Source organism: Scyliorhinus canicula, chromosome 6 (genome assembly GCF_902713615.1).
Source record: "Scyliorhinus canicula chromosome 6, sScyCan1.1, whole genome shotgun sequence".
Lineage (NCBI taxonomy): Eukaryota > Metazoa > Chordata > Chondrichthyes > Carcharhiniformes > Scyliorhinidae > Scyliorhinus > Scyliorhinus canicula.
This window is the reverse complement of record NC_052151.1, coordinates 172770947-172784402: the sequence shown is the minus strand read 5'-3', so window position 1 is coordinate 172784402 and position 13456 is coordinate 172770947. Positions and strand designations below refer to the sequence as shown.

Genomic DNA, 13456 nt, shown 5'->3' with positions numbered 1-13456 from the left:
ATGAGTTACTGACTTGGCGTGCTTGTGGAAGCATATTCCAGTTAGCAGTCACTTGGTTTTGGGTGGGAGATGCAGTTGTAGATACAACTGCTGACTAACCTGGCTGATGAGCTGCTGCAGAAATGGGAGTGGTTGCTGTCGGTGACGGTGACTATAAAAGTGACTCGGGGAGGCAGAAAGTCCACGGCACTGGCCTCTACATCAGCCTCATGTGGCCACACACTGCACTGCAGCCAGAATTCACCCAGGGGGGAAAAATGATCCTGGGGATCATTTTTGGAGACCTTTTGGACCCATTTTGCATCATCCTGCGACCCACCCGTGGGGGCTGGGACCCCCACTTTAAAAAACATTGCTCTATTCCCCTATTTACAAGTTCCAGGATCCTGTATGCTTTATTAACTACTTTCTCAACCCGCTCCGACAACGGCAATGATTTGTGCACATATAACCCAATGTTCGTCTGCTCCTACACCCACCAATGGTTGAGCCTAGGATACTGCCTTGATAAAGTCCTGCAACCAGTGTCCAGGAGCAGGTATAATTCACTTTAACCTACCGCAACCGTCTTCCTTTGTGCTAGATAAAGAGTTCCCTGATGTCAAAAGTAGTCACTTTTACCTCACCCTTGGAGTTCAGGTTGTGTACATGTTTTACTAATGCTAAATAATAGTAAAGACGGAAAGCTAACAGTCTTGTCACCTCATTGTAACTGAACTGCACGAAATATTTTTTTTACATGAAGAAACAGAAACCAGGGAACAAACGAATGGAATGAAGACAAGGAAGCAGGGAAGATCGAAAATTAAAGATTAAAGGACCAACTCAGTCCAAATGTTCAACGAACGTGGACGACAGCACAATATTGTTAAAAATACAGAGCTCACTCCTATAGATTACCATTTCGGGACAGATCCAACTCGACTAACAGCATGAAGTTTGCTATTTCTGGAGGAAGTCGTTGGATTTCGTTGTCACTTAGTCCAAGTTTCCGTAACTTCACAAGTTGAAAAAATGGCTGAAATGACAAGAAAAAAAGATATGAATAATTTGAAAAAAAACAAACAAAATTGTAACCAAATAAAAGTATGCTTTTGTTTCCAAACGCTCAAAACCCAGTTGGCCAGTTCATTGTAAAGATCGCCTTGCTCATCTTCAAAATAGCGCCATGGGATCTGTGACGTCCACGTGGCAGAGGGGTTGAAGCCTCGATTTAATGACTCATCTGTAAAACAGCACGTCTGACAGTGCAGCAATCCCACAGTCCAAAGATGTGCAGGTTAGGTGGATTGGCCATGCTAAATTGCCCTTCGGTTAGATGGGGTTGCTGGGTTACAAAGATAGGATGGAGGTGTGGGCTTAAGTTGGGTGCTCTAGGGCAGCACGGTGGCACAGTGGTTAGCATTTCTGCCTACGGTGCCGGGGACCCAGGTTTGAATCCCGACCCTGGATCACTGTCCGTGTGGAGTTTGCACATTCTCCCCGTGTCTGCGTGGGTTTCACCCCCACAACCCAAAAGGTGTGCAGAGCAGGTGGATTGACCATGCTAAATTGCCCCTTAATTGGAAAAAAAAATAATTGGGTACTCTAAATTTAAAAAAAAAAGTTGGGTGCTCTTTCGAAGAGCCGGTGGGGACTTGATTGGCTGAATGGCCCCCTTTTGCACTGTAAATTCTATGAATCCGTCAGCACAGCACTGGATTTTCATAGTTTAGCTTTTTGCGAAGTCATCTCTGGAATGGGACTCAAACCTGCTGCCCCAGGAGTTACTAACTGTGTCACAATTGACACCCAACTATCTTTATGGCATAAAAGCAAATTACTGAAGATGCTGGAATCTGAAACAAAAACAAAAAATGCTGGAAAATCTCAGCAGTATTAATGGAGAGAGAGCAACGCTCGTGTTTCACGCCTCGATGACTCTTCATCAGAGCTCTGACAAAGTATTATCCAGACTCGAAGCCTAAGCTCTGTTCTCTCTCCACAGATGCTGTCAGACCTGTTCAGATTTGATCTTTCTGGCAATAGTACATTGCCAACTCGAGCAGCACCCACCCACAAATTCCATATATTCTATTATGCTCCTACATGGTGTCATACCTCCCAAATGACAACACAGCAACCCTGCTACACTTAAAATAAGCACATACAAAACATACATTGCTAATACTACCACTTGTGGGGATTTTTACCAGCACTATTTCCAGTTTGATGAGAGTTGGCAGCCGTCACATGTACGCTTGCTAATAATTTGTTTACATGCCCAAAATAATTAGCAGCATTCCTCAAACTTATTTCTTCAGCATGCCCAAATTCAAAGGCGTCTCCCTGGATTTCATTCTTGATGTCGGCAATGGGAAATGGCACAATTTCAACTTTCAACATCCAGTGGTAAATAAAGCACGCCAGGATCAGAATTAGTACAAACTACACGCAGAACACGGATCCTTTAATTAAGCTCCAAGAACGTACATTACATTAAACCAAGACTCAATGTCGCCTCTCAGTACAATTACAGATTTGGCTTTCATTAACCATATTTATGGCATCAAAGACATGCCATTAATCTATTGCTACCTTTCAGGTCTTCTTAAACACCCCTGCCTGACACGAACAACAAGCCTATTTCCGTAAGCTCTTATAAACAGATTTAACTATCTGTTATCATGATTTAATGTAAACAAAACCTAATAATTAATCCTGATCATGATAAACTGGTCACTGAAGAACTGCATATTAGTAAATTCAAAATGCACCAAATATTACACTTTGTACAGAGCTGTGTAAATAGGTTTATAAATATAATGATCTTCAGAAGCAAGAGCATAAGGTATAAAACGTGAGGTGCAAGTAGTCAAATGCACGACATTAACGGTACTCTGTTCTGATATCATCTCCAGTGTTTGTGGACATGATTTATGGAGCTCTGAAACGAAAGAGAAAATGCTGGAAAATCTCAGCAGGTCTGGCAGCACCTGTCGGGAGAGAAAAGAGCTAGAGTTCAATGACTCTTGTCAAACTTATGGAGCTCTATTCAACTCCACCTCGAATGCCACGGAGAACAGAAGCTGAAAATCCAACCATTCTTGCAATGACATGATGGTGATCCCTTTTGAAGTTTCAGCAAGCTCTTTGACAACTGCATCCCCACCACACCTGATTATGCTAAACATCAAAGCAATAATGATACATTACTCGATAAAAAGAACGTCAGACCTTGCACACAATTCGCAATAGATTTAACTGCATAGCAATTTGGAGGGAGTCAGGAGAAGTGTAAAAGCATCACTACATGTTGTTATCTGTTAATTCACAAATATTTTCTTGAAAGGAGGCATAGTGAGCGCCCAATATATTCCCCAACAAGCAATTCACTGATTCCTCATAATGCATCCTGCTGTATGTTGAGAATTGGCATCCCTCCCTTGGCACGCCAGCTACAAATATTTTATGACGCAGTGATACACAGAGAACCGTGAAATCCAACCCACATCATTTGGTTTTCATCTTACCTTTAATTTTTCTTCAAACTCTGTTTTCTGAAATCCAATACCTTTCTATCCCAGCCACATGCTTACAAATTTTATTTTCTCTCATTTCGCACTTATCTTGTTTCTCTTGTATCCGGATGGCTGATATCCTGCCAGTCACACCTGCTCTGGACACATCTTTTGTTTCTTTACTTGTCCTATTATCATTCCTTTTGGCCAAGCAATTCCGATTATTTTGTCCTTTAATTTCTTTGGCCCTCCATCTTAATACAGACCTTCTCTTTTGTTCTTCTTCCAACATCACCCCTCCCCCTTTTTCACATGCTCAAAACCTGGTTACATTTCAAAAGAACAAGAAGTTAGAGTGGTCACAGCCCAGAAACAGTCGAACTGTTTCTCTTGCCACAGATGCAAACCCGGTCGGCTGAGAATTTGCAACATTTCTTTTTATTTTAATCAGTAGCACAGTCGTTAGCACTGTTGCTTCACAACGCATGGGTCCCAGGTTCAATTCCCGGCTTGGATCACTGCCCGTGCGGAGTCTGCACACTCTCCCTGTGTCTGCGTGGGTTTCCTCCGGGTGCTCCAGTTGCCTCCCACAAATCCCGAAAGACATGCTTGTTAGGTGAATTGGACATTCTGAATTCTCCCTCTGTGTACCCGAACAGGCGCCAGGATATGGCGACGAGGGGATTTTCACAGTAACTTCATCACAGTGTTAATGTAAGCCTACTTGTGACAATAAAGATTATTATAGATTTCCAGCATCTGCAGTATTTTGCTTTTTGTATTAAACGTTTCAAGCCTTTCAAAGGAAAAATCGCTGCCAAGTATTGCCTCGTGCTCAGATTGAAAGTAAATAACGTGTAAGAACTCAAGAATCAGGTCACGAGCCCAAGAATCAGCTAGCTAGATACGGCACTGCCTCGGCAAGCAAAATCTCTTCACACTTGCTACATACACTGCAGACTCAATTGGCATAAAAATCAATTCAAACGGTCCCCATTGCTCTTTTCCATCCAATAAGCAAATTGTCTGGCTCAGTCCACTGGGTATACTGCAAGGCAGCTTTGTTGTGAAGGCTTTGATTACTTAGATACAAGAGCATTAAACATCAAAACCGGTTAAAACTGGACGAAATACCATTGGAGATTTCACAGGGTTAGCAAAAACAAAACTTTATTTTTAAAACAGACAAATGCGAATTAACCGTGCTTTTTAACAGATTTTTGGTGCATCTAGTTTCAAAGCTATGAAGGAGACAATTAATCCTTTATGTCAGGCTGTGTTAACTAAAACAACTGCCAAAATGAAAAAAAGTATTAACATCCATTCATCATCTGGATTTTTCTGCCCGAATCACTGCATGAGAACCAATTATCATCCCATTCAACTTTGGGGTTCTGTTTGTTCATGTATAATGGTACATGACCTACATCTCTTTTCACTTCTCTTTCACTAATTAATACTTATTATTTTACAGATTACACCATGACTGTGCTCTAACCAAGCAAGGTCCAAATGGAGTTAATCAAGGTAACGTAACGTAAAATCCATGATGATAAGCAGACATTCAGTCAAGTGGCTCGAAAACTTGCATCCTGCAAAGACGCATGTAAAATCACCAGCTGCTTCAATGGAATTGTTTGTCTACACAGGAAGCATGATAACAGTGAAAGGATGACTCTGGGCCTCACAGAGTGCAAAGTCCCTTGGGAAGTATATTTTTCAAGGCTGTGTGGGCATTAATCAGATTAGTTTTCACTGGTGTTGAGAGAATTTAAAAGACGGTAAATCTGACGTTGCAGAGTACAATATCATTTTACAAAGAGCTAACTCATTTATCCAAAATTACCCTCTCCATTGTTCTGGGACAGGCATTTGTGAGTAAAAAGTGGGGCACAGCAGTGCTCTTGCTGAATCAAAGGATAGTGGGTGCACAAGGTATTTCTGGATGGTCAAGGATATTCAGCCCATTGTTAGGTTTCCTCCCACAATCCAAAGATGTGCAGGTTAGGTGGATTGGCCATGGTAAATTGCCCTTACAAAAAGGCTAGGTGGGGTTACTGGGTTACAGGGATAGGGTGGAGGTGTGGGTTTAAGTAGGGTGCTCTTTCCAGAGGCCGGTGCAGACTAGATGGGCCAAATGGCCTGCTTCTGCAATGTAAACTCTATTTACAGTTGCTTCACAGCTCCAGGGTCCCAGGATCGATTCCCGGCTTGGGTCACTGTCTGTGCGGAGTCTGCACGTTCTCCCCGTGTCTGCGTGGGTGTCCTCCGGATGCTCCCGTTTCCTCCCACAATCCAAAGATGAAATGAAAATCGCTTATTGTCATGAGTAGGCTTCAATGAAGTTACTGTGAAAAGCCCCTAGTCGCCACATTCCGGCGCCTGTCCGGGGACGCTGGTACGGGAATCAAACCGTGCTGCTGGCCTGCTTTAAAAGCCAGCGATTTAGCTCAGTGAGCTAAACCAGCCCGTACGGGTGTGGGTTAGGTGGATTGGACATGCTAAATTGCCCTTAGTGTCCGAACAAACGTTAGGTGGGGTTACTGGGTTAGGGTGGAGGTGTGGGTTTAAGTAGGGTGCTCTTTCCAGAGGCCGGTGCAGACTAGATGGGCCAAATGGCCTCCTTCTGCAGTGTAAACTCTATTTCTATGATTCTCTTAGCCAGAGGTGGATTTATAATAAAACATACCGTGCCTAGGCACATGGCCTTGATCAATAGGGGAATTTGAGCATATCAGCAGGCAATGCAGAACAGCGTCAGACTCCAATTGATTTATGTCCCCTTAAAGCGGGAAAACACTGGAGAATGTTGACGTGACGAGGAGGGAGAGAGGTAGCAATCAAGGTGAAGATCTGTATTCATTTAACTAATTTTTTGCGAATTGGCAAAACAAGTCACGCGGGAGGGGAGAGGTGAGCAATCCAGCAGAGATTCAGAAGCAAGCCATTGTGGGAGTGGGGAAAGCAGTGACGATTCGGTCCCCAGGCCGGGGATGAATGCGGCTGGGTAGGCCATAGCCAGGCAGCCAGCAGTGAGGCAAGGTCATCAAGGTGAGCTGCAAGGCACCCCTGGGACTGGGCGGTTTGGCTGGAAAATCCGCGAGGGGAGTGGTGGGTGAGCCAGCCAGCTGGTTGGAACTCAGAAGCAAGCTATCATCATGGAGAGCAGAGGAGGTTCCATCAGACTAGGGCTTTGGAGGGCTGAGCAGGCCATAGTCAGGCAGCCAGCACGAGGCAAGGTTGTTGAGGTGAGATGCACCAGGTGCTGGGACCAGGCGAATTGGCAAATAAAGCCACGAGACAAGAGGTGAGCCAGCCAGCCAGTCGGGACTGGATAGCCATCGCCGAGCAGCGAGTGGAGCAGGGATGACTCGACCCCCAGGGCTGAGAAAGGCAAAAAGCCTTTCATATTCATTAAAACCCTATGACTCTGACTCAAAAACACAGCAAATTGAAGACGAGGCAAGAGGACTAACCTAGGCCAAAAAAAAAGTTTGTCATTTTACTTTTAAAAGTTCAAAGTATTGAACAGTGCAACAAACTGCACATTCATCTACATCCACCAAATGAATGGGTGAATTTTCTTTTTTTTTAAAAAACAAATAATTTTAATGAGGTATTTTTTGGCATTACAAACAACAGTTTGAAAACAGTGTACAAAGAACAATAAACATAGTGCAAAAGCCGACACCCGTCCCTCCCACGCCCCCCTCCCCTTGCTGACGATTAATTCTCCGCAAAGAAGTCGATGAATGGTTGCCATCTCCTGACCCTCTCAAGGCAAACTTAATCTGCTCCAGGCCGTGAAAGCGCGCCATGTCGGTTAACCAGGCCCCCGACTTAGCTAATAATATCTGTCTCCGGGCTACCAGGGAAGAAAACGCCAGAACATTGGGGGCAGCACGGTAGCAAGGGGCATCACGGTAGCATAGTGGTTAGCATCAATGCTTCACAGCTCCAGGGTCCCAGGTTCGGTTCCCGGCTGGGTCACTGTCTGTGCGGAGTCTGCACGTCCTCCCCGTGTGTGCGTGGGTTTCCTCCGGGTGCTCCGGTTTCCTCCCACAGTCCAAAGATGTGCGGGTTAGGTGGATTGGCCATGCTAAATTGCCCGTAGTGTCCTAAAAAGTAAGGTTAAGGGGGAGTTGTTGGGTTACGGGTATAGGGTGGATAGGTGAGTTTGAGTAGGGTGATCATTGCTCGGCACAACATCGAGGGCTGAAGGGCCTGTTCTGTGCTGTACTGTTCTAATCTGCCTCTTTCTCCTCCTGGACTCCCGGATCTTCCAACACCCCAAAAATCGCCACCTCTGGACTCATTGCCACCCTTGTTTGCAACAGAATGGGTGAATTTTCTGATGAATTAGACTTGCCGATTTCAGAGAATATAAATTGCCTGAAAAAGAAGTGGAATCTGAAATGGCAATGGAACCACAAGATACTTCTTGCGTTGAAGTGAGGGAAGAAACCTACCCAGAAGACATTGTCTCACGGCCATAATCTGTTCCTCTGGGTATGATATAGAATATTCCATACTAAATAAACCAGAAGACATGAAATGAAAATGAAATGAAAATCACTTATTGTCACAAGTAGGCTTCAAATGAAGTTACTGTGAAAAGACCCTAGTCGCCACATTCTGGCGCCTGTTCGGGGAGGCTACTACAGGAATTGAACTGTGCTGCTGGCCTGCCTTGGTCTGCTTTAAAAGCCAGCTCTTTAGCCCTGTGCTAAACCAGCCCCAGGCATAAGTAAAATCGAAAATTTGAGAAAAGAGTTGAGAAAAGAGTTTGAGGTCAGAAGTCTTCATAAGTCATATTTTCTGAGGTTGAAGAGAAGTGGGATGACAAAAATTTGAAACTGGTGAATTTCTCGGTAAACCTCAATGGCAGTCCACTGTTATGTTTGCAACTGATTCTCTGCCCCTAGTAAAGGGAAACAAGCATTCATCGACGAGTAGTAAGTGGAGAAATGTTGGAAGAGATATTGCTGATCATGAAACTTCCAAAGCTCATTCAAAGATGTAGCTTATCTGGAAGAATTGATGCTGCATTTTCAGCTCAATTTGAAAAGGCGACTTCCTATTGGAGGAAAGTATTGAGATGCATTGTTGCCACAATCAAACCACTGTCTTCTATGGCTCGACCTCCAAGAGGACACGATGAATCATCATTGTCAATTCGGAGAGAGAATTTTTTAGCCTGGAATATCTCAGTGAATTTGATGAGCTTCTCAAAGAGCATTTGAAAAGTTATCAATGTTACGGCTCAGGGAAGACCAACTTTTAAAGGCACAGAACCTATGATGACTTCACCACCATAACGGCAGAGCAGTCAGAAACTAATTCACTAAGATGCCAAATACTATTAAATAATTACTGATTCAACACTAGATGTGAGTCACGTGGTCCAATTATTATTTTTAAGATGTGCGACCGACGATGGGGAAGTTATAGAACAATTTATTTGTCTTGTCCAGTTACAATCCCACACTTTTGAGTGTCTGGATACATCTATTTTAGAAATCATTGCAAATTTAGGTTTGGACATCAAAAATTGTCATGGGCAGAATTGTCATAATGCCGCAAATATCGCGGGAAAATATTCATATTTACAAGCAAGACAGAACAATGCCACCCAGCAAAACAGAACAATGCCACCCAGCCAGACAGAACAATGCCATTCTCTGTGCATTATTCATCCCATGTTACACTCACCCCTTGAATTTCATCTGTAACGCTGCAGCCGAACGCTGTGGGGGATCTGTACATTTTGTTTTAAACTTTGTTCAAAACGTGTATGCATTTGATTCGGTTTCCACGCATTGGTGGATTATGCTGCAATCACGCTTGGAGCAGGCAAATGGAAAACATTTGCAATCAAAATAATTTGTGACAGCAGATGGTCTACTTCTGCAGATTGTGCGTTGGCTATGGAATTAAACTTTGTTGATATAAAGGACACCTTATTAGACATAGCGGTATCAAATTCAGAAAAGCGCGTGTGAAAGCCAAAGGAAAATTCTTAGCATAAAAGGTTGAAAAGTACAATAGTGCTGTTTTTACTCTTTTGTGGAAATGTTTACTTCAAAAACATTAATGCAGTCAACAAATCGCTGCAAATGTTGATATAACTTTATTGAATGCTGCACAATTATTAGCCTCAGTTAGAAGCTTTGTCATGGAAGTTCAAAATGATTATAGCCGATGGAAGCAGAGGTACTAACATTAAGAGAAAAGTACAGGTCCGGCACAATAGCACAGTAGTTAGCACTGTTGCTTCACAGCACCAGGGTCCCAGGTTTGATTCCCACTTGAGTCACTGTCTGTGCGGAGTTTGCATGCTCTCCCCATGTCTGCGTGGGTTTCCTCCCACAGTCTAAAGATGTGCAGGTTAGGTGGACTGGTCATGCTAAATTTCCCTTAGTGTTCAAAAAACGTTAGGTGGGGTTACTGGGTTACGGGGGTGGAGGTGTGGGCTTGGGTTGGGTGCTCTTTCCAAGGGCTGGTGCAGACTCGATGGGACAAATGGTCTCCTTCTCCATTGTACATTCTACGATTCTAGGATGAGAAGTTGACAAGATACAGGAACTTATTTTTTTGATTAAACGAAAGACAATAAAATCAATAAAAGAGGGTGTGGGGGTGACAAGAGTGTAATAAGTTTGAATTTATTCAACTGCTGCAATAATCACTTTATACTTCAAAGGCATGTATCTGGAATCTGGCCATCACATCACATTTACAGCAATTATATCTAACGAAAGGGTTCATTGTCATGGGGCAGAAAACAAATCTATCAACACCTTAACATATAAACTCTTTCAACTTGAGTGGGAATCAATCAAGAAGGCTCAGCAGCGGTTGAACAAGAGGATACAGCCAATATAGCAGTCATGGAGGAAGCAGCAAAGATAATGGACAGGATAAAAGTAGATAAAATGCAAGCAGTCTTCCAGGTAGAAAAGTCACCCAGTCCAGATGGAATTCACCCTCGGTTATTGAGGGAATATGGGTTGAAATTGTGGCGGTTCTAGGCATAATTTCTCAATGTGAACATATCACAGATGCACTATAGTGCAGGAGGTGGCCATTTGATCAATGTCTGCGTGGTGCCAAATATTACACCTCTGTTTAAAGCAAGGGTAGAGGATAAACCCGGCAACCACAGGTCAGTCAATGAGGAAAGTTTCCAGGTATAAAATAAATTAGCATTTGGCAAAATATGGACTAATAAATTAAAGTCAACATGGATTGGCTAAATTGATCCAAGCTCTTTGATGAAGTAATGCAGAGGATGGATGAGGGGAATAAGGTTGATGCATACATGGGGCTGGAGTCTCCGCAGCCCGACGCTGAAATCGCAGCTGGAGCCAGGGCAGAGAACCGAATTTGACACTGTAATCGGACACACCGCCAGTTCGGCGATTCTCCGGGCACCGGAAATCGCCGTCACCGTGGAGCACGCCACGCCGCCAGGGGGCCATTGCCAGAGGTCTTTCTCCAGAGGCTGGAGGCCGCCGACGTGCGCATGCGCGGCCTCGAACCTGGAAGTGCAGGGGCCCGTGTCTGCATCAAAAGCTGTGAGGTTCACTGCAGGTCCCTGCTAGCCCCCTGCAGGGCTTGGAATTCGATTAACGTTTTTGCACGGATTTCAGGAGTTTTACACCAGCATGGGGACATAGTTTCCAGAACAGAAAATTCAGTCTCCAGAACGGAGAATTCAGTCTCCAGAACGGAGAATTCAGCCCATGGATTTTCAAAAAGCATTTGCTGAGGTATATTTGACTTGTTAATAAAATCAGAACCCAGGGCAGCACGGTGGCGTAGTGGTTAGCATTGCTGCCTCACGGCACTGATCGATCCCGGCTCTGGATCACATTCTCCCCGCGTTGGCGTGGGTTTTGCTCCCGCAACCCAAAGATGTGCAAGAGAGGTAGATTGGCCACACTAAATTGCACCTTAATTGGAAAAAATGAATTGGGTACTCAAAGTTAAAAAAAATTAAATTAAATCAAATCAAAACCCGTGGGATTAAAGAGCATGAATAATGAATTTGTAAAGGTACATAAAGGTGAGAATAATGGTAAGTGGTTGTTTTTCCTGACTGAAAGGAAATGCACAGCCATGTTCCCCAGGGATTGGTGATGAGACCTGTGTTTGGTATGTATAAATAACGTGAACCTGGGTATGCAGTACATCTTCTCAAAGTTGAAACTGAAATGTAGTAAACAATGAGGGGGATGTAGTCAGGCTGGTGATAACAGCAGATGAAATTCAACCCAGTACGAAGTGATTAATTTTGATAGCAAGCATAAGAAGGGACATTGTAAACCTGGCATTTAATCACTGCTGCCTTCTACTCTATGACAAGACCTATTGTTTTTTTCCTCCCCTCCCCACTTGCCCAGCCTTTGTACTTTCTTAAAAACCAGTTAAATCTGCAAGGTTTCCCAGTTCTGAATAAAAGATTACTGACCCGAAGCATCAACTCCATCGGACTGCAACCAAGCCTGTTGAGTATTTCCAGCATTTTCTATTTTTGATTTCAGATTTCCAGCTTCCATAGTATTTTATTTATGTACAATTATATATAGCTATATATTCATATATTTTATTTTTATACAAATATGCAGGAGCACAAACCTTTGTTGAGAAGCTACACAGGTTCTTGTCTTTATTAATGGAGTGCAAAAGCAAAGGCGTTATGAATCACTCTACAGGCCTCAGCTGAAATCCGGTGTCCAATTCAGAGACCAACACTTCAAGAAGGATGCTGGGCCTCGAAGAGTGTGCAAAGGAGATTTAACAGAATGCTAGCACAGACGAAGGATTCCAGTTCTATGCAAGGACTGGAGAATTAAGATTGTTCTCCATAGGGCAAAGCAGTTAGGAGGAGATTTGAGAGGCATCCTCTAAGTTGTGTAGAATTTGAGATAGAATAAATAAGGAGAAACTGTTTCCAGGAGCATAATGGTCAAAAACTACTGGACACATTTAAAGATATTGGCAATAAAACCAGAGGTGACATGAGGATTTTTTTTTTTTTTTTAAACACGCAGCAGTTATGATGATCTGGAATGCCTGAAAAGGTTGGTGGAAATAGATTGAATAGTAACTTTGAAACGGGAATTTTAAATACCTGAAGGGGAAAAGTTGCACAGCTATGGGGAAAGGGCAGGAGAGTGAAACTAGATGGATGGCTCCATAAAGGGCATGATGGGTAAAAGGGACTCCCCTCCTGTACTATATCATTCTGTGATAAGACGATCAGCTTGCAAACCAAACAGAACAATTGATTTTTGAAACTTTATCACTACCAGCAAATCTTCACAAACTTCTTAAATTTCTTCTTCAGTCCAGCCAGTGTGCAACTCCAAACACCACTTATGCATAATTAATGGAATGACGCTATTTTCTAAAACGGCACTCAACTACTCCTGCACAAAACTGGTCATTTACCATTAAAAAATGCCTGCCGTAGGTTTCCCTTAAATGGGCCTCCTCTTGTGAATGCAACCCGAGACTCCAGTTGAAAATTACACCTGGCGCTGCAGATTCTCATCTGGTGCGGAAAAACTGTGCGTGCGAGATGCATCATGGAATTTTTATTTCCATAGAAGTCAAGTGGAAACTCCAGCCTTCAGACTGCACCACAACCCACATCACACGACAACCATGTAAAAAGGAACCTGCGGAGTTCCGTCCAGAGGAGATATTTTGCCGGAGTAAGCGCGTGCAAGAAAGCGACAGGGAAAGAGAGACGCATTGCAAAAGTTAGAGTTTCCAGAGTCCTGGCAAGGTGCAATACGCAGAGTGAATTGTGAGACCATGCACAAAACAACCAACAGCATTGAGAAATAAATAGATAAGATTCAAAAACGCTTTTTTGTCTTTTTATACAAGTTGTCATCAAATCAAAGTTCTGATCTTGATTAGAGTAAGAATTTTTATGCAAGGTA

General features: G+C 43.3%; 1 protein-coding gene across 3 annotated transcripts in view; it reads right to left on the bottom strand.

Moving 5' to 3' along the window:
- Window positions 1-13456, bottom strand: part of lrrc1 (leucine rich repeat containing 1) — a 281388-nt gene that overhangs the window by 227923 nt on the left and 40009 nt on the right. For all 3 annotated transcript variants that reach the window (XM_038800456.1, XM_038800454.1, XM_038800457.1), the window contains exon 2: window positions 901-1018. In XM_038800456.1, the coding sequence (XP_038656384.1) occupies window positions 901-1018 (118 nt within the window). The remainder of the gene's footprint in view (window positions 1-900; window positions 1019-13456) is intronic.